Source organism: Rhinopithecus bieti, unplaced genomic scaffold (genome assembly GCF_001698545.2).
Source record: "Rhinopithecus bieti isolate Rb0 unplaced genomic scaffold, ASM169854v2 scaffold_38527, whole genome shotgun sequence".
In the NCBI taxonomy this organism is placed as follows: Eukaryota; Metazoa; Chordata; class Mammalia; order Primates; family Cercopithecidae; genus Rhinopithecus; species Rhinopithecus bieti.
The window spans coordinates 381,107-403,270 of NW_016816004.1; the positions used below are offsets into that span (position 1 = coordinate 381,107).

The window sequence follows — 22,164 nt, forward strand, 5'->3', positions numbered from 1 at the left end:
AACTTAAAGTATAAAAAAAAAAAAAAAGTATCAGTTATAAATAAATGAAAATGGATTTAACTTAGACATTAAAAAATATTTGCAATTTGGCTCATGAAGACCCAAAAATATGCAATATACAAGAAACACACCCAAAACAAAGTGATTCAGAAAGGCTAAAAATAAAGTGATGGGCACAGACAGACACAGTAGGATAATGAAAACAGTAAGGAATAAATAGGAGGGTATGTGTGTGATACTGGTGCCAAACAAAGGAGAATTCAAACTAAAAAGTACTATATGATGGGTAGAAAACCTTTAAATGTGAGAAGTCATAATTTAAAATGGAGATATTAGAATTATGAATATCTAGTCAACACAACACAGCAACTTTATAAAAGCAAAACCTCCAGGAGACACAGCAAAGAAAGAGAAAGAACCACGCCAAATAGGAGATCAAGTAGATAAAATAAGAATATAGAAGACCGAAACAGCAAAATAAAGACAGATACTTTAAATGCACATCAAACTTTTTACAGTAGAGAGTAAACGTTCTCAGGTATATATAGAATATTCGCAAAAAAAACTGGTCATACATTAGCTTATAAAGAAGTCATTAGAAAGTTCCATAAAGTAGAAATTTTACAATGTTCTCTGACTCTAATGCAATAAAATTATACATTATTAGCAACAACAAAGAAAGGTCCTTCCAATTAGAAATAAACCTATTAAACAATTATTGGGTAAAAGAAAAACAAACCAAAATTACAAAATTCCTAATAAATGATGTAATTGATCAATATTAATCAGTGATACCATTCTTAAGGATGTGATCAAAATAAAATTCATAGGCTTAGATATTTTATCAATAAAATGAAAGAAAACGTGAATTAAATTGCTAGCTAAAACTAGTAGTTAACAAAGTAAAAAAAAAAACAAAACCCAAAAATTTTAAAATCATGAAAATAGAGATTAATAATGTAGACAACAGAAAAACAATAGCTCTAATAAATCAAAATGAATTTTTTGGAAAAATTTAACACAATAGGCATGACCCTAGCTAATTTAATGAAAAAAGAGGGTGGGAAGCATAAATATGTAAAACAAGAAATGACAGGAGGGAAACAACTATTGGAAAAACACTGAAATAACCATTTTAATAAATGTAAGATTCTATTTTACAGACATCACGACAAGTGTATTAGATCACCTAGGTGAATGGGTAATTACCAGGCAAGTATAGTTTATTACAATTGGACCTATTAGAGGTAGAAAGCTCAAACAGACCAATTTCCTGAGAAGAAACAGAGAACGTCATTAAGGAAGCATCCTACCAAAAACTCACCAGGCTAAGATAGTTTCACAGAGTGAAACCTTCAAATACTAGATTGTTCATATTCTCTGTAAATTTTCTAGAGAAGTAAAAGGAAAACTTCATATTTCTTTTATTTGTATGTATAATATCAATACCTAAGCCTGACAAAGAAAATGCAAAGTAAATTACAAATTAGTATCACTTATCAATATTTATGCGAAATACTAACAAAATATTAGGAAACATAATCCAATGCCACATTAAAAGAATGCCACACCATAACCAAGAGATATTTATTCCAACAATGCACAGCTGGTTCAATATTAGGTAACCCATTAATATAATACACCATACCAATAGATTTAGATAGAAAAACCGTATCATTACCTCCATAGATGCTAAGAAAGCTTTTCAAGGCCAGGCGCGGTGGCTCAAGCCTGTAATCCCAGCACTTTGGGAGAGCCGAGATGGGTGGAGTCACGAAGGTCAGGAGATCGAGACCATCCTGGCTAAACACGGTGAAACCCGTCTCTACTAAAAAATACAAAAAAAAACTAGCCGGCCGAGGTGGCGGGCGCCTGTAGTCCCAGCTCTCGGGAGCTGGAGGCAGGAGAATGGCGTAAACCCGGAGGCGGAGCTGCAGGTGAGCTGAGATCCGGCCACTGCATCCAGCCTGGGAGAACAGAGCGAGACTCCATCTCAAAAAAAAAAAAAAAAAAAAAAAAAAAAGAAACAACTTTTCAACAAAATTCAATTTATCTTTCTTGATAACAACACTTAACAGAAATCATGGATACTTCCTATTACGACCGTACTGGTACGCCCCCCAAGAATTAATTGCTGTTGAAGTCCCAACTCTTAATATGACTATAGTATGGAAGTAGGCTCTTCGGGGGTGGTAATTATAATTAAATAGTTTTAATTTTCCTAAGGTGGGGCACTGATCCACAGGATTAGTGTCCTTATAAAAAGAGACATGAGAGAACCTGCTGTTTCTCTCTCCTCATCCCTTCAACCCCATCATGTGAGGACACAGGAAGAAGGTGGCCATCCACAAGTCAGGAAGAGAGCCCTTGCCAGAAACTGAATTGCTTGGCATCTTGATGTGGGACTTCTAGCCTCCAGAACTCTGAGAAAGTAAATTGCTGTTTTTTAAGCCACTCGGTCTATAGATTTTGTTATGGCAACCTGAGCTCAGACACTTTAAATTTCCACTAAGATAAGGAACCTGGAAAGGATGCTCGCTATCTCCACTACTATTTAACATAGTCCTGGACTGGAGGTATTAGCCAGTACAATTAGATAAAAGAATCAACCATAGGCATAATAATTGGAAAAAAAAGAAGTAAAACTATCTCTATTTGCAGATGTGATTGTATATCTGAAAATCCCTAGAAAGTGAATGATAAAACTAACTGAAATAATTTTAAAAACTCAGTAAAATAGCAGAAAAAAATCAACATATAGAAATACAGTCTTCACATAATTAGGAACCCATTACACGACATAATAGCAAAACAAAAACACCTCCATCTCCATTGCAACAAAGAAGACAAAACGTTAAGGATTAAGTTTAACAAAAATATGTGTCAACCCTACATGAGAAAAAGTTTAAAACAATCCTTAAAGACAACAAAAGTAGATGTGAAGAAAGGAGAAAAAAAAGAGCTCTTGGTCTTGAACATGATAACTCAACATCATAAAGTTAATTTATAAATAGCACAATCTCAATAAAAACACCAACGAGCTTTTTTATGGAGTTAGATAAGCTGATACTAAATTTCACATGGATAAATGAACAGGCAAGAAGAGCTAGGAAAACACTAAAAATGAACATTTCTGAAAGGAGGCTAAGCCCTATCAGGCATTAATACACACTATAAAGCCTCTGAAAGCCTTTACAAAACAGTCACATTCTGGTATATGGATAGATACATCTGTGGAGTGCAACCCAAAGTCCAGAAATAGACTCAAGCACATAGAGAACTGCAGTATATGATAAAGGCAGTATTTCACACCACTGGGACAAAGATAAACTTTTAAATGAACGGTGATGGGACGAGTGGTTAGTCATATGGAAAACACAATGAGATCTACACCTCATGCCGTACAAAAGAAAAAAACCCCGATGTACCAGGGATCTAAATATAAAAAATGAAATAATATAATCCCACTACAAAAAAAATGGGTAAATTTATCTTTAGTTGGGATACAGGAAGAGACTTTCTAACTATGACTTAGAATCTAGATGCAATTTAAAAAAAGACTAAAGAATCTAACTATTAATACATTTTTAAAAGTTTGCATGGTTGAAAAAAAGTACCATAAACAAAGTCAAAAGACAACTAGCAAATTAGGAGAAATTATTTGTAGCATATACCACTATTATGTTTATAGACTAACATCCCTAAAAGATAATGAGAACTCCTAAAACCTGAGAGAAACAAAGACCGAGAAAACTTGACAGATGGGCAAATGTGTGTGCCTGTTGTCCCAGCTACTCAGGGGGCTGACGTGAGCAAATTGCTTGAGCCTAGGGTTCGAGGCCAGCCTGGGCAATACAGAAAGCCCTGTCTTTAAAATAAAAAAAAAAAAAACTTGATAGAAAATGGGCAAAAGACAGGAAGAGCTAAAATTTAAAAAAGAAAAAAAAAAGGGCCGTCAACATATGGAAAAAAACAGTTCAACTTCACTCATAGTAAGAGAAATGCAAATTACAACTATACTGAGTACTATTTATCATTATCAATTGGCAACACTTAAAAGACATGACAACTCACTTTGTTGGGAAGGCTGTGGAAAATAAGCATTTTTATGCTATGGAAATGCAAACTGGTATAACTTCCAATTTGGCAATGTCTAACAAAGTATATAGTTTACCTTTTGACTCAGCAACTGCACTTCAGGAATCTGCACCAAAGACACCTCAAAGAATACAAAAATAGTTTATAACTGTAAAATATTGAAAGCAACCGACAGAATAATTCATAAAAGAGTGATTAAATAAACTATGATACATTCACATGGAGTCCTATACTGCTGTAAAAAGAATGAGGACTATCTCTACAAAGTGATGCACAGTGATTTCCAGAAAACACTGATAAGTGGGGGGAAAGCAAAGTACAAAAGAACATTGAAAGAATGTTAAATTTTGTGTAAGAAAAGAGAAAACAGAAAATATAAATGTCATTTGTATAAAAGAGTACAGAAAAGATAAAGACTAATGCAATTGGTTAGCTATAGGGAGTGGGTGGAGATGGGGTTAAAAGGATAGAAGAAATGCACTGTAAAGGGGAGGAATGTCACTTATCTATCTTTTTGTACAGTTTTAACTTTGAGAATCATGTTAATGTTTAACATATTTAACAAAAGAGAACGAAAACCAACAAGGACAAAGAAAAAAACCTATAATGGAAGATGAACAGAAAGAAATAAACCAAACCATATTTCAAATGAGTAACATAACCACATTGAAGGGCAGGTGGTGATGGAGTAAGAACCAGCCCAAAGAATTTTTTAATGTAGTATTTAGATTGTAAGTCCTCAGGTACGAATTCTAGGTAGCAGGCTTCTTTCAGTTCTAGTCATGGGTTAGCAATTCTAAAACTATTTTCTGGTTATAGCACTGAACAAGTAAGTAAATAGAGGTAACAGGAGCAAGATTTCTCACTGTCAGAGAAGTGAGTTAGAAAGATAGATAGGAAAAGGACAGAATGAACCCTATAATGTTGCATTAGTACTAAAGGTATCAGCATAAACTCAACTCTTTAATACAGACAGATAAATATAAATAGATATAACACAGATACATGTATATACATATGTATACACAAATGTCTATTTACTAAATCTGTCTGTTGATAGGGCATATGGTAGCTCATTGGTCTAAACCTAGCAACCAGACATTGATTTCTAATACCATTCTCCACTAAAAAGAACCAGGCTGGAGTAGGGCAAGCACAAGATAAATCTAGAATGTCCCATGCCAGAATATAAAGAAGTACTCAAAGAATGATAAAGACATTACCAAAGGACACAGGAGCTGGCATGAAGAGGCTCCCACTGGAGATTTGGGACAATCTGAGCACCAAAATAATGACAGGAAAGGATGATGAGTGATGGACTAACATAGGAATCCACTGACTTCACACTGAGATAAACAAACAAATGGGAGAGAAGGGAAAGATCCTGTTTTCAATAGAAAAAAAAACGTAATAAATATAGATGGAATAATGAAATTAGAAAATAATTGATTCATACAAGATTAATATATCCCAAATCTAGTGGGTGTAAGTTTGATGAGTAACAGGATATTTCCATAATTTCAAAGAATCTCCCAATCAGACAAGTATTGGTTTTGAAGAGCAGCATAGTTAAACAGTGTAGAAAACTGGGAGACATCACCTTAGCCAAAGTATCAAAGTTAACAGCACCAGAAATGGGACGAATCAATCTCATGTGCCATGATATGATACACTGAGAACATCGCTTCTGTGGTATTCTTGCAAAAAGTCTGCCACTGGAATCTTATCATGAGGAAGCATCAGACAAACATCCCACAAAATAATTAGCCCATATACTTCAAATGTAAACATCAGAAACACAGAGAGACCAACGAACTCTCTTCTCCTTTAATACTTGTTTTCTAAAGGGGCACTGAGAAAACATGATATAGGAAAAAAAAAAAAAAAAGATTCAGTGTCATTATCACTGAAATCTTGATGCCCACAATGTATTTGTTTCTATCCTGTAATTGTTTGCAGACCTATCTTAACCAGAATGTTAAATGACTATTCTTGAATTATCTTTATTTCTCTGCAATATGTTAAGAAACTTTTCTACCACTAACCATAGGCTGCAACCAAATGGAGGACCAGTGGGTATATAGTAGATGTGATGGGGGAAGGGTAGGTACAAACTGAAGCCCAACAGGGACCATCATCACTCAGGCCCCTTGACCTTTCTGCAGCTTTCCATTCACTCATGAGGAGAATAGGAAAAAGCAATGGAAATAAGGGTAAGTGGAGATTTATTAAATACCTACTACACACCAAACACTGCAAAGTATTACTTCTTTTAATCTTCAGACTGTACAGAAAGTGACTATGTAAAGTCTGGGCAGGTTCAACACTTTGTAGAAAAAGGACTCTCAGCAAGTAACTCCTGGAGCTTTGAGAACTTAGCGAGCCATTTAAAACCTGTGCTCAGAATCTTCCCCATGCCACTCCTCCTCTCTAGCAACAGTGCCACTATGTATTGTCTAAATATATAATTCTCTTGCCTTATTTTAAGAAAACCACTTTTCTTTATTGGAATTTTCAAAATTACACAAAAGTAGAAAGAAGAAGGTGTAACAATTCCCATCTGCCCATTACTCAGCTTCACCAAGGCCCCCTTGTTTCTCCTATCCTTCTCCCTATTTCTCATATACTTAAACATAAATCCTAGACATTTGAACTTCAGAACGTCTGTAACAAATTAGAACTTAAAAATAATTTAACATTATTACATCTAAAACAGTAATTCTTTACTATCACTGAATGCCCAATGCTTCAAATTTCTATGATAATCTTAAAAATATTTTCTTTCAGTGGTTAGCTTGAATCAAGATCCAAGCAAAGTCACATAATACTTTAGGAAGATATGTCGCAATGTACAACAGTTCCCTTCCCCCTTCTATTTTTTTAAATGCTATTTATATGTTGAAGAAACTAGGTCATTTGTTCTACAGAATTTCATATTTCCTTAATTTAGACCTTACAGTCAGTAGAATGTATTTCTCTATCTCCCTTATTTCCTGTAAAGTGTTAGAGGGGTGACCAAACGGTGGTTCACTTTTTCTCACTGTTGTTTAAAGAATGCCCAGGTGGTACTGTGTGCTCTCTACTGCATCTGCTGGAGACATTTACTATCCAGTTATCTTCTATTAGTGTTAATATTACAGTAAGTTTTTCTACATCCTCAGGCGATTTGTGTTCCTAAAACTTTGTTCAATACCATATATTCACGCAATATGCACGTGGTGCTCAAACCACCAGGTTAATCAAGAGCTGACTGAGAAGCACCAAAGTTTATCAATCAGCAGCCTGGGAAATAGGGCAGGAATTTTTCCTCTGGTAGGTAAGAGGCCAAAAAGTAAAGAAGAAATGAAAGACTTCACTAGAGGTGGAGAGGAGGCCAGAGGATGAACACAGTACGGTATTTAAAGAACAGTATACTGGATTCCTATTATAGTTCTGAAGGATATTTTATACACTGGAACCAAAAAATTGTTTCTAAATAAACTCACAGAGAATTCTTAATTTTATAATGTTAGTTCACCTAAAAGCCTTACAAATTTTCCATCTTTCTTGCTTAAGAAATGTACTGATGCCTAAATTAAAGGTTTTTAACCTTGACTGCAAAAGAGATTTTCCCAGGAAGCGTTTAAGATACTGAGGCCTGGGTTCCACCTAATCAATTCTGATTCAACTGGTCTAGGATGGTAACTGGGTTTAAGGTATTGTTTACTACTTAGGTGGCTCTAATATGCAGCTATAATTGAGAACCACTGCTCTTAATCAAGAACAACAATGGCAACTACCATTTACTCAGCATATATTATGTCTTAGGTGCTGTTCACTTTTCTAAGCACATTACACATACTAGTTCATTCCCTGTGTTTTTCACAAGATAAAAAATGGAGAGGTCAGGTAATCTGGCCAAAGTCACACAGCAAGCTGATGAGAGTTATGCTTTAATCTCAGGAAGTCTGGATCCAAAACCCTTGCTTATAATCACCATGCTGTACTGTCCCCTAAGCATGAATTATACATGTATTCTTCAATTGCAAATAAAATTATGAGATGAGAACATTTTTAAAAAATGAGATAACTGGCCAGGCTCAGTAGCTTACGCCTGTAATCCCAGCACTTTGGGAGGCTGAGGTGGGTGGATCATCTGAGGTCAGGAGTTCGAGACCAGCCTAGCCACCATGGTGAAACCCCATCTCTACTAAAAATCCAAAAAACATTAGCTGGGTATGGTGGCAGGCACCTGTAATCAGCTATTCAGGAGGCTGAGGCAGGAGGATCACTTGAACCCAGGAGGTAGAGGTTGCAGTGAGCCAAAATCGCGCCACTGCTCTCCAGCCTGGGCAACAAGAACGAGACTTCGTATCAAAAAAGAAAAAAAAAGAGAGAGAGAGAGAATTAACTTCCTCCTTCTTAGTAGTACAGTGGCATCTTGGGCAAGGGTACCAATATGTGTTTATTAGGAAAATAAATAGACAAGAATCTTCTCTTCCCAAAAAACTCAAATTCGAGATTTTTACACATATTCAATAATTTCCCACATAGCACTTTATGCAGCATGGTTATCTTATGTTAATATCAAAAAAATACATCATTGAGACAATGATGTATTTACAGGTACATTTACAAAAAAATGTCCTACCTATTTCAGTTCTGCTGACTCCAATTCCATTATAAATTCTCAAGTAATTAAAGTGACAAGAATCAGAATCTTCAATGTCAAAGTCACCAAATTTGATGCGAACTCTCTCTCCCATCTTTACACGGATCTCCCATTCACAAACAGTGCTGTTGGGATAGGTCTGTGGGTAGTTTATGGATGTAAGGGTTCCACTCTCAGGGCCTAGTACAGTGTGTCCACATCCATCACCTTTAAAAAAAAAAAGTGAAAAGAATGATAAATTATTCTCACATATTTTACTTCCTCTATAATGATTTTTTGTGAAGATTTAAAAATACCTATGACATCAAATATTTTATACCACCCATACTTTCTATTTAATTTTTTTAATGGACAAATAATTGTACATACTCATGGGGTTCATATTGATGTTCTGATACATACAATGTATAGTGATCAGATCAAGGCAATTAGCAAATGCATCATCTCAAACATTTATCATTTGTGTTACCTGAAACTACACAATTTTGTTAACTATAGACATCCTGCAGTGGTAGATTCCTCCTATCTAGCTGTAACTTTGTATCCTTTAACAAATTACAAGACTTAACATTGTTCTTAGTATATCTATTCACAGGAGCCAAGAGAAGCCAAGTTAGGTCAAAATAATCAATGGTTACCTATATAATTTATAAGTTCAAGGAGATTTCAATTCTGAACAAATAAAAGTAAATATAAATTAGTTACTAAATATACATATACATGTTATAACAAATCCAATCTTCAAAAGAAGAGCAACTTAGAGTAATTGTTCAAAAAGTGAATGTAAAATATAAAAATATGTGATCAGCTTCATCTATTTACAAATCATGAACTAAAATATCTGTGAGAAGCTGAATGATATCTCTCTTTTTCTTTACTTTTAAAAAATTATACAAGTTCTGGGGTACACGTGCACTATACGCAGGTTACATAGGTATACATGTGCCATGTTGGTTTGCTGCACCCATCAATCTGTCATCTACATCAGATATTTCTCCTAAGGCTATCCCTTCCTCAGCCCCCCATCCCGACAGGCCCCAGTGTGTGATGTTCCCCTCCCTGTGTACATGTGTTCTCATTGTTCAACTCCCACTTATGAGTGAGAACATGCAGTGTTTGGTTTTCTGTCCTTGTGACAGTTTGTTGAAAACGATGGTTTCCAGCTTCATCCATGTCCCTGCAAAGGACATGAACTCATCCTTTTTTATGGCTGCATAGTATTCCATGGTGTATATGTGCCACATTTTCTTTATCCAGTCTATTACTGAAGAACACTTGGGTTAGTTCCAAGTCTTTGCTATTGTGAATAGTGCTGCAATAAACATACATGTGCATATTTCTTTCTAGTAGCATGATTCATTATCCTTTGGGTATATGCCCAGTAATGGGATTGGAGGGTCAAATGGTATTTCTAGTTCTAGATCCTTGAGGAATTGCCACACTGTCTTCCACAATGGTTGAACTAATTTACACTCCCACCAATAGTGTAATAGCATTCCTATTTCTCCTCATCCTCTCCAGCATCTGTTTCCTGACTTTTTAATGATCACCATTCTAACTGGCATAAGATGGTATCTCATTATGGTTTTGATTTGCATTTCTCTAATGACCAGTGATGATGAGCATTTTTTTCACATGTCTGTTGGCTGCATAAACGTGAGAAGCTGAATGACTTCTAAAAAACACTATGTACTAAAGATTATGTAGATCATTGGCTGGATAACAGACTACAAGGCACTCCTTCTTGAAATTATTAAAGCAATATATAATGAAGTTTAATCCTATATTTACTGAAATTTAACTTTTTAGTAGTCCCTCTCACACACCTTATTTTTTTTCCCTACAGAATAAGGAGAAGTAAAATTAAAGATTAGAAAAAAATGACCTTTATATCTTGGCAGCAGCATTATTTGCTCCAGAAATTTATTCAGCAGCTAAATACAGAAACTTAGATAACAACATGTTTGTAAAAATGAAATATTTGCATTCTTTATCATAAAGTTTGTATTTTGTTTTCACTGAGTACCCAGAAGAAAAAATTAATGTTCATTTAGGAGTTTCAGCAGCTGCTCTGATTGTACTGTTCTGCATTCCGTAACAATGAGATTCAAATAAATCTCTTTCTAGTAGGAAGATGAATATATCCTTTTAAAATAATAGCATTTTGTCCTTCAAAAGAGTTATTTATAATCACCTTTCAGAATAGTACAGCACTTACACAAAAACTATGTTAAAAGTGACACTGCTGAGTTCCAAACTCAATACGGACACAGAGGGCTGTAACAGAACTTTCTACTATGTTGATTATTTTTAGAACAATGCAGTGCTAATATTTGCTAGAAAAGACGAAAGCTTTTAAAAGCCTATGAATAAGAACTTCATATAGTATTTAGTAAGTAGTGGATGCTAAATAAATATTTATTAATTGAATAAGGAAACTGTACATTAATCTATGAAAAAGTAATTTCAAACTAGTCTCAAAACTAACTTTAATGATGGAACAACTTTGTACCTAAATTCTTATGACAATACTTAAAAATCATATCCTTGGCTGATAAAGAAATTTTATTGTTGAATCCATATTAGTATTGCTCCTTAGTCTACTTTTAACGGTCAGTGCTAGAAACCTGGCTTTTGAAACAATTATCTCTCACACAAAGCTTAGTTTTTAATCAACATTAAATTTTGGCTATCTTCTATACTTGCTTTCATTTCACATACAAGAACTAGGCTTAGCAACTCAGTAATACAAAAATATATAAGCGCAGAATGTAATAAACGTGGATTTTTGTGCAATATATCCACTGGTCTCTTGCAAATATAAAATGTAGGATGTTATACAGTCCACAAAAAACAAAACAAAACAAAAAAACCCTAACACAAATTTCCTCTGAAACTGGCATGAAAATACCTTGAATATCTCTGCTGGATTTCAGCTAAATTAAAAACATAGGGATATAAAAAAAATCTACTGTGAAAATGAATTGTAAGATAAATTACTCTTAAACAATCATTAACATTTTTCCTCAGAGGAAAAAACTACCACCCTAAGACAGAGTTTCTAACATTATAAAACTAGTCTGAAATGTCCTTACTACTGAAACGATGAAAACACTCTTTCTGTAGGTGGTTCAATCTTCAAAAAATAACCACCGAATAAACGAAATAACTCCAAACATTAACGTATGTTTTTTAGTAAATAGAAACAAAGGCAGCTTTTTAGGTAATTGAAAGTGTAGATGAATTTCAGAAACGCAGGAATTTTCTATCAACAGCTGAATCTACGACTTTGCAGTGGCAGACTGTCACATTTAAGGTATTCCCTGTAGGCTATTATTCAACTCAAGGTTGTCATTTAAAAATGATTTTACAAAAGTACAAGCAGAGTGTTAGGAGTCATTTTAGATGTCTTATGCTCATGTTTGATTCTCAATAAATACACAAAACATTTATTGACCTTTCCAACATGAAGGATAATTTCTACAAAAGTTAACAAAAGAAATACTAACTGATGAAAAACAAGACTTTTGCATGCATGCTGATGAAGACAATAATTGCAGAGTTGTCTTTTTTCATCACTTTGTGTAGGGGGAGGGCAGGAACAGTCCACACGTAACGTGCCAAGAATGTTCTAAACTATGTGATGGAGTTCCGAGCTCCCTCCTCTTGCAAGCAAGATGATATGCACCAGAATCTAAAGTTAACAACAGGTCTCCAATCTTCAGCAACGAACACATTTGAATGTTTTGTATCTCAAAAAATATTTGACAAGTTTAACCTGACTGGATAAACAGCTTCACTAAGCACCTACTGCTATGAAGCATATGTTCAGAATATTCCAGTCTGAAAGGGAAGGCTAGGCATACACATATGTTTTTTGTTTATGCCAAAAGAAATACCTTTTACATTGTGACCCTATACATTTTTGCAAGCACGTTCATGAACCACTAAAGTATTTCATGACCCCCTAATGTGTCCCCAACTGCAATCTGAAAACTCCTGTGCTAGGCATGCAAAGGTCTTAACATTGAATTTGCAAATCAAGGAAAGACCTCGTTCTCACTTTCACCCCTAAATTAGAAATGCGTTTCCAGTTTATTTTTACAGTTCTTAAAAGTAAAGCTTATTCCACCAAGATACTTAAAATATGACAAAATATTTAAAAGTAGAACTAAAATTGGGAAAACATTCTTGATCAACCAATTCTGTAATACACTTAGAGCAGTGATTCTCAAAAGGTGGGTTGCAGGGCAGAGGGGAAGAGGACCCCCACAGAAGCAATTTTACCTCCTATTTGGCAGTGTCTTGAGACAATTTTGGTTGTCACAACTGGATGGGGAGGGGTGTTATTGGCATCTAGTAGGTAGAGGCCAGAAAAGCTGCTAAAACATCTTATTATGCACAGGAGAGTCCCTCAGAACAAAGAATGATCAACCTGAATAGTGAATAGTGCTGAGGTTAAGTGCTGACTTAGAGTCAAAGCTAGAAAATCTCAGAAAAAAGATATGGTTTAGTTCTTGGTTGGGTTCCATTTGGCCCAAAGGATAAACTCTTCAATAAGAGACTGGTTTTCCCCCAAAGATCAGCAGTTATACTAAAGAGTTTTATGTTCCGACTTTCCAATTTTTTAAAAGTAAATGGAATGTTTTATTTTCTTTACGTTAAAGAAAACGATTCTTTTTATTAGTCTATAGGCCTCAAATGATATTTTTTTTCTGGGTCGGAGCTCTTAACATTAGGAGGAAAGGGAGCTAAAAGTAATCATCCCTGACTGCTATTAATTCTGAGTAGCTTTGTACACTGGGAAAAATAATGATCTGTGACCAGGCTACACCACCTACTATTACTCCTTCTCACAAGACAGAATTGACAAAAAGAGTATAACTACTACTGGAAAAAACCATGTTCATCGCACCAATCCATACATTCTCACCAACTCCAACTTCACTAACTTTCTCCTTCTCCAAACTCCATCAGCACTATCACTGACAGGTTCTTTCTCCTCCTCCTCCCCGACATAGTCTCCACCAGACTATAAGTGATCAAAAAGGGTGGAAGCCTGGTAGCCTAATTTTTGAATTTTAATTTTATTCCAGCTAAGAAAAAACACTGGAATTTGATCTTACTGCGTCTTTGTTTGGCCGCACATTTATTTAGGGAATTACTCATAGAACATGTGTTCACTTCCTCTGAAGAGTGTAAGGTCAGATGTGTTAAGCCAGATACAAATTTTGATATTATTCCAGGAAAAAAAAAAATTTTTTTCTTTTTTTTTAACTACTTATCCCTAGAAAAAAATAGGAAGAAAATGCAACATATTTAAATGACAATGAATTATTGCAACAAAGAATGCATGCTGTTTTAGGCTACTCTAATTAAACTCCAAATCAAGTGTGTTTTTTGTTTAAGTATGTGCTTGTGATGCTGATTCCATATGACTTTCCAGCCCCCTCCAGATTTGAGCCATATCACTACTGATAAATTGTATTAATTACGTTCTTTTATATATATATATTTTACTGAATTTTAATAATATGAACATTGTGATTTCCAAAATTATTTCCTTTAACAGCAAATACAAACGCAAGATATGCTTGCAAAATATGCCAAAATGGAGAGCAAAGGTTTAAACTTTTCCAGTGAGTTTTCAAGGTTTTTCTTTTGCTGAACTGGTAAGTCTGACTATACTTGCTCTAAGTAAGTGTCACTTCGGTCACGTAATACATCTGTGAGATCTTAAAATGAGAAAGCATGGAGCTTTTATGCAACATAAAAGTATTAAGAGCAAGTTGCAACTGTTAACTAATACATCTGATTTCATTCTGTTACAATAAAGTTTTTAATATATTATTTGGTACTGCGAATTTTTAGACCAGAAGTACCATATCAACCTTGTAATTGTGAGGTTAAGGTGCATCATTATAAATCTCAGATAATTCAAATACTACTCTAATTTCACTTAATTTTTTAATGTCCTCTTTAACCCTGGTAATTTTCCTGTTCTGAAGTTTTGTCTGAAACTAATACAGCGACTCCAGTTTTCTTTAGTGTTCACAAGATATATCTTTCTCCATCCCTACAGTTTTTAAATTGTGGTAAAATATATGTAACATAAATTTAGTATTTTAATTACATTTCACTTTTTAAAGCAGTTTTAGGTTCATAATAAAACTGAATAGAAAGAACAGATATTTGTCATATATCCCTTGCCCCTACACTTGCATAGCCTCCTTCATTAACATTCCTGACTAAACTGATACATTTGTTACAATTGATGAACCTACACTGACAAATTGTTATCACCCTGAGTCCACAGTTCATACTAGGGTTCACTCCCGGTGTACATTCTACAGGTCTGGACAAATATGTGACATGTACCCACCACTATAGTATCACACAGAGTAGTTTCACTGCCCTAAAAATCCCATGTTCCACCTGCTCATCTCTACCTCCCCCAAAACCCTGGAAACCACTGATCTTTTCAGGGTCTCCCTAGTTTTGCCTTTTCCAGAGCATCTTACAGTTCGAATCCTACAGTTTGTAGCCTTTTCGGATTGGCTGCTTTCACTTAGTAGAATGTATTTAAGTTTCCTCCATGGTTTCTTGTGGCTTGATAAATCATTTATTTAATTTTTAAAATACTGCATAAGATGCACATGCATTCAGAGTCTAAAGAGGGTCAATGTGACAATTTTTTAAAAAAGACATTGCCCCCAGCTTTATTCTTTTTTAAGCTCAAACTCATCTCTGCATGTGTGATAATCTACAAAACTGAATAACATGAAGGAATGTGAGCTATATATAAATCCTCTTCAACTCCACCATGCACACACTCTACCTAGAATGCAATGGTGAAACACACTGGAGTCATACAATGAATTTAAATGTCCTATCTACCACTCACAATGACCTTGAAAAGGTTACTTATTGCTGCTAAATCACAGTTTTGCCAGGGGTAAAATGGGAATATTAACAATTTGAGCTACCAAGGTTAATATTTAAATGACATACCATATGAAAACAACTGGTGTCAAGGTCCTAAGCCATAACAATGTGCTCAACAAATCTTTGTGAGTACTATTATTGTCATAAAAGACCAGAACAGCTTTTGCCCATTGTTTATTGACCCAGTACACTTGGCTACAATCTGGCTAAAGTTAAGAGAACAATGGCACATTATTTTAGGAAATTTAAATGTATAGCAGCTTTAAAGCTTCTAGTGTCTTGTAGAAAGTATAAATTTATGAGACAGTATTGCTCACTAATCTCCCCAACGACCTCTACTGCAGTTCAGTAACTCACCCTCAGGATCACAACCTGGACTTTATTTTTGCCATTATTGGAAACTACTCCCAAATCTGAAATCTTAAAAACTTTAACATCTCACTCTTCTGGTTATAGTCTCCTGACCTCTCAGCTCTCTTGCACCCAGTGCATACTTTGTGTGAAGTGGATTTCTCTCTTTTCTCTCCATCTATCAAGCTAATCCTGTCCTCATTTCTTTCTCTACCTAGTCTGAGCCTCATGTCCAATATATTAACTACACTCTTTCTGGTACCTTTGCTTCCTAGCCACTGTATTCTTCTTGAGCATCTATCCGCCTGGCAAAAGCTCCATCCCAGATCATTAAATAATTTCTCTTTGTCGAAGAGTTGAGCGCTATAGAAAGAGAAAAAACTCACAAAATCCAGGGGATGAGTGTCATTAGATAGTAATGGGTTCCAGCCTCAGATGGGCACTAAAAGACTCGCAGTTTTCTCTTATTTGGTGGTACTCAAAGTCAAGTCAATGTTAGAATCATTTACAGGCTAATTAAAGGTTCTCAGGCTCCTATTTACACCTCCATGGATTCTAACAAGTACGTCAGAAAGATGACCTGAAACTTGGAAACAGGGTAAAAAAAAAACAGTGTGCAGCACATCCTTTAAATGTCATAAAAAGCAAAAGCCACTCAAAGTTACAGGGCAAAATAATTACCACCTGCTACTTAATGCTGATTAAAGGCTGCAGTCTTGGTTACGTGTTAACTTACAGATTGCTGCTTGGTAAAGATGAATATAATATCTGTATAGTTGAAAAAAAATAACCTAAAAGTTTAAGGCCTTGTTGGCCATTAATCAGTTTTGACCATCTAATGCAGCAATCATATCCTAACATTGCCTATCAACACCTAGCTTCTCAAATACTCTATGGACAGTTTTAACATTTTACTGATTCCCTCATTAACGAATGAGTTGAACAAAATATTTGGTGTGTTCATCTTATATTTGCATGAAATTGATTTTGTCTTTTTGCAAATTATAACCTGTAATTGTAGCTCTTCAGTGGGGCCTTGGATCTGCAGTTTTACAAACTTTAAAACACTAAGCATAACAATTAAAAATACAAAAAACCTCCTTCCACGTGGTGTCCCCTCATCACCCCACATCTACCATCGTTTTCTCACTTTTCCTTCTTGTACATAGATTTCTTTAGTTGCCTATGCTTGATGTCTTCTCTGCCTCCTTTTCTAATGTCAGTGTACTGCAATTCACGTTCAAGACTGTTGTGGGTTGAATTGTGTTCAAGTCCTAATTTTTGGTACCTGCAAATGTGACCTTATCTGGAAACTGGATTTTGCAAATGTAATCAAGTTAAAATGAGGTCATTCTGGATTTAGGGTAGGCCCTAATCCAACAACTGGTGTTTTCTAAGAGGGGGAAACTTTAGACACAGATGCAGGCAGAACCACATGTAACCACAAAGGCAGAGACTGGAGTGATGCATTACAAGCCAAAGAACGCTAAGGTTTGCAATCACCAAAAAGCTAGAAAGAGATAAGGAAGGATCCTACCCTAGAGTCTTAGGAAAGAGAATGGCCCTCTGTACCCCCTAATGTCAGAATTCTAGCCTCCCTAACTGTGAGACAGTAAGTTTAAGTCATCTAAGTTTGTGGTACTTTGTTACAGCTGCCCTAGGAAACACACAGATCCACATATCCAGTGAAACTCTTCACTAAAGCAGTCAGTTTCTGAGCTGCCAAAAGCCAATGGAGAATTTTCCATCCTTACCTTTTGTTACCTTCTACAGCATCTGGGATTGCTGGCACTTCCTTCTCTCGCTTCCTTCTCCCTTCCTTCACATCTCCCCTCCCTCCTTCTTAAATCTCTTCTCCCACGTCTGAGTTCCTTTAACCTTCCAACTGCATCTGGCAGACACCTTAACTGTATATAACCTTGTTACTACAGGCTGTTGATGCTGCTGTTCTTTAGAATTCTTTCCCCACTCTATTCTACGTGGGCAATCTCACCTACTCCTTGACTTCAGTTACCACCAAATGAAGAAAGCTCCAAAGTCTTCAATCTTATCTATATACATATTAAGCACTTTTGCTCAGAAGTTCCACAGCATTTCAAACTCCACATGTCCTATGCATTCAATGAATGACCTCCACATGCCTGGCAGTGTGCTATTAGGTATTAGGAACAACAGTAAAAATGTCAGGCAAGGCCCCTGTCCTTACAGAGTTTACAATATAGGGAGTAAGACACAGAGAGTCATTCCAGGGATGATGAAGTCTAAAGGGAAGTAATGAGTGCTTCAGTGTGTGTGTGCGTGTGTGTGTGTGTGCGCGTGCGTGTGTGTGTATGTGTGTCAGAGAGAGGGAGAGGGAGAAGGAAAGAGAGAGGAACAGGGACATGGAAGGAGAGATGGGGAGGGGGAGAGAGAGAGACGGGGCAGGGAAGAGAGAGAGAGAAAGAAAGAAAGAGAGAGAAAGAGAGAGAGAGAGAGAGAGAGAGAGAGAGAGAGGAAGAGAAGTTAGCTAGGCAGAAATCCTGGTGAATGAGAGAAGTAGAAAGCAGGAAGAGGAAGAAGATTCCAGAAAGAAAAATCTCAACATTAAACTGACTCTTGGCTCTCTCAAATTTAACTAGTCATTATATTTTACACTTTCTCTCTCCTTAGCAGTTCTAAATTTAGTCCCTCTGAACAAGTACAGGCCCTTGCAAAGTTCTTTAACAGGTTTTCCCCACTTTCTGTCTTTCCTCCCTCTAGTCCACTATCTACACTCCAGTCAGAGTTTCTTAAATACTATCTGGGTCATGTAGGTCCCTTATTTCGAAATCCTTTAACTATTTTCCACTGATGATACCACAAAGTTCAAACACTTCGGCCAGGATACAAAGTCTATCATAATCTGGCCCGATTCCCTTTCTGGTCTCATCTCTTCATTTTTCCCACAACTTCTTTGTTCCACAGTCCTGAACTATAGGTGACTCCCCACATGCTGCATGCTGTCACCTCTGTGCACCTGACATTGCACTCTGCCAAGAATAACGTCCCTCGTCCTTTCATCCACCTAGCAAATACCTACTCAATGTTATTTTCTTTGTGAAACCTTTCTGAAGCTCCTGGTGTTTCTCCCTATTTCCATAATAATAATATCTTTCTGTACTTAATATGCTTAGTTATGCAAATTTATGTCAGTTTACCATACCAAGCTGTAAAATTTGGTTAGAAAGGCAATGCATTCTATTCACCTTTATAAACATACACACAGAAATAAAACATACAACGCTCCTAGCACATGCTGTTGAATGAGAAATAAGCCTAAACTAATGTTATGGTAGACAACTCACACATTAGAAAGTACATAGGCTTTAGAGTCCAACAGACTGAGAGTCAAATTCTAGACATGCCAGTTTTGAAGATCCTGGACCCTTAACCTCCATAAGCTTACATACCCTAACCAGTACACTGGTGGGGACGCGACGACCTCACAGATGAGGATACCACCACCTATCTCCCAAGATAAATGTAAAGGTTCAATAAGAACTTCTTCAAAATACAGTGGACTTTTAATAAATGTAACACTTTCTCCTAGAAGAGGATGCCTCTGTTTATCTAGTACCCCGCCTTATCCTTCTCTGGGACATGCTCTGCAGTTTCCCAACAGTTTTAATATGACCTCATGCCCCCTGGTTATTTGACTGGTCCAAGGGTGGGTACTGAATCACACTGGGCCAACGTGAGGCCAACTCACCCTTTCCTCCAATTACTGGACCTTGTACAATAGGGAAAATACAGAATCTCTCCGTGTTAAAACTGTAAGCCTTCGGGATTGCCAGCAGCCACGATTCCTCCCACAAAGAGAAAGCCAGACTGAAGCAAGAGAGAAGAACTAAGCTGAGTCCTTGGTTCCTGAAGTCTAGCTGCATTCCTGCTTTCCCCTTGGTTTAGGTAGGTTCAGCTTTAACAAAACTCTGTAAGTTACTTCACAATCCTCCCAATACTTTCTCCTTCTACCTTAACCAGATACAGATTTCTGTTCTCTATAACCTCAAAAGTCTTAACGAAAACACTCTTCCTTCATGCAAGCAACAGAATATCCACCTCACCTCCAGACCTATAAAGTTGGCTTTTAGGATGCCAAGAGTAGGCAGAAACAAAGGCATGTCAGGAGAGAAGAGATAAAATGATCTGAGATGGTGGGGATCAAAAAACATTGAAACACATCAATAGATAGAAGGCTGAAAAGGCAGAGCAAAGGTCATAAAGGAGAGCACAAAACTCATACTAAGGTTTGGGTGGGCTGGAGCCCCTGAATGTACAAATCACTGTGAACAGTCACGCCTGTCTGTCACATTCCTCTCCTGCATGCTCTTGACTCCTCTCACTCAGCTAGGGGTGGAACAATAATTGGGGATAAGGGGGAGAAGGATGGAAAAGTGAGTCTTAGTGGAAAGGAAACATTTAAAAATGGAAATGTTAACTGCAGAGTAAAGTGAAACAAAATTTTCTTTCACATATTGGTTCATTCATTGAACAAAATTTACTTGCTACCCAGATTCAATCCCAGCCCTCATTACAGTCTAAAAAGAAAGACGAGTTACATATTTTAAAACATTTAGAGTGGTAACTGGATGTCAAATTCAACAAGCCTATTATTTAAATCCAGGTATGTCCAAGTCCAAAGCCTTCAGATTTTCAAGACCACTGTAGTAAGAAAAAAAAAAAAAAAAAAGAAACAACTAAAACTAATAATAAAGATAGACAAAGCTGCTTGGTTTTCAAACTAAAACAAAAAACAAAACAAACAAAAATCTGACAGTTTAAATGACAGTTTCAGTAAAGCAGAAACAAAACCCTTGCTTTTTTATTGCAAGGGTTAAAAAATAAATTAATAATATAACAAATATCTGCTGTGTGCCAGTCACTAAGAAAATATACAGCACAGATGTAGTCTACCGTTTAGAAAGTTTGTCCCTGAAAAACGCAGAGATATAAGGTACCATAAACAATTGAAAAAAGAGATGTGTAAAAGCTAGTGGCATTTTGAGCATGTTTCCAGATATAAAGTAAAAGTGCCATAAAAGTGTAAAGCATACCAAAACAAAACTCACATTCCCCAATGAAGCAGTGCTCTGATAAAGAGGAAGAGGACAAGGTTTCAGGCAGGAGGCAGTCATACTGTGCAAGGATTAGGAGCAGGGCAGGAGTTCGGCTATATAAATCAGCTGTACAAAGTGAGAAAGTCTGCTAAGCAGTAATCCCCACTTTCGACTTGATTAGCCAGTCCTAATTTGTGGCAGATCTAATCATGATGGCCACATGACTTACTCTTGTAACTATGAGCTATTCAGAACCAGAGAAAGCAGAGAATGGGGATTATCACATGGGCCCAAGTTTGGGAACTGTCCAAGACCAGAGAAAGAGCATTGCTGAGATGATGGATCTGGGGTGCCTGAGCTGGGAAGAGATAACCAAACCTAGTGACAGCCAAGTAAACCAGGTGAAAGAGGAAGCACCTGAGGCTAATGTCAGGCCTAACATTACAGCTATAAACTCCTCAGTCTGCCCCTCAGTGGGAAGTCCTCCACAATACGGTCCCCACCAATCTTTCCAGTTTCCATTTCTCATTACTTTTCCATTACACCAGATGAGTGAAGCTACCTGAATGCTCCCCAGGAATATCCACTGGCAAGAAAAAGGAGACAGGCCAACCACTAGAACAAAAACTAGGGGAACTTTTATAATATTGGAGATGCCTGTTGAAGTCAGAAGCTGAAAAAGCATGCAAAGGAGAAAGTTTGCCCAAATTGCTGGCACTGATTTAAGTTGTCACTGTTCTAAAGGATGACCCATCTGCGGGGAGCAGAGCTTTCTAAGAAGTTGCCATGTCTATTTTCAGAATTTCAGCTTGAAGGACTCCTCTCATAGTCAAGGGTGTGCAGCAAAGGGGTCTTCCTTCTGGGAAGAGGTGGGGCTGGGAAAGGCTGGGAAGACTGTTAGGCTTCAAACTAAAACAAAAAACAAAACAAACAAAAATCTGACAGTTTAAATGACAGTTTCAGTAAAGCAGAAACAAAACCCTTGCTTTTTTATTGCAAGGGTTAAAAAATAAATTAATTTATTAAATTAATTTATTAATTTAA

General features: G+C 36.4%; 1 protein-coding gene across 1 annotated transcript in view; it reads right to left on the reverse strand.

Moving 5' to 3' along the window:
• Positions 1 to 22,164, reverse strand: part of DCBLD2 (discoidin, CUB and LCCL domain containing 2) — a 101,495-nt gene that overhangs the window by 71,697 nt on the left and 7,634 nt on the right. Inside the window, 1 exon segment of the mRNA XM_017854291.1 lies at positions 8,729 to 8,956. Coding sequence (XP_017709780.1) covers positions 8,729 to 8,956 — 228 coding nt within the window.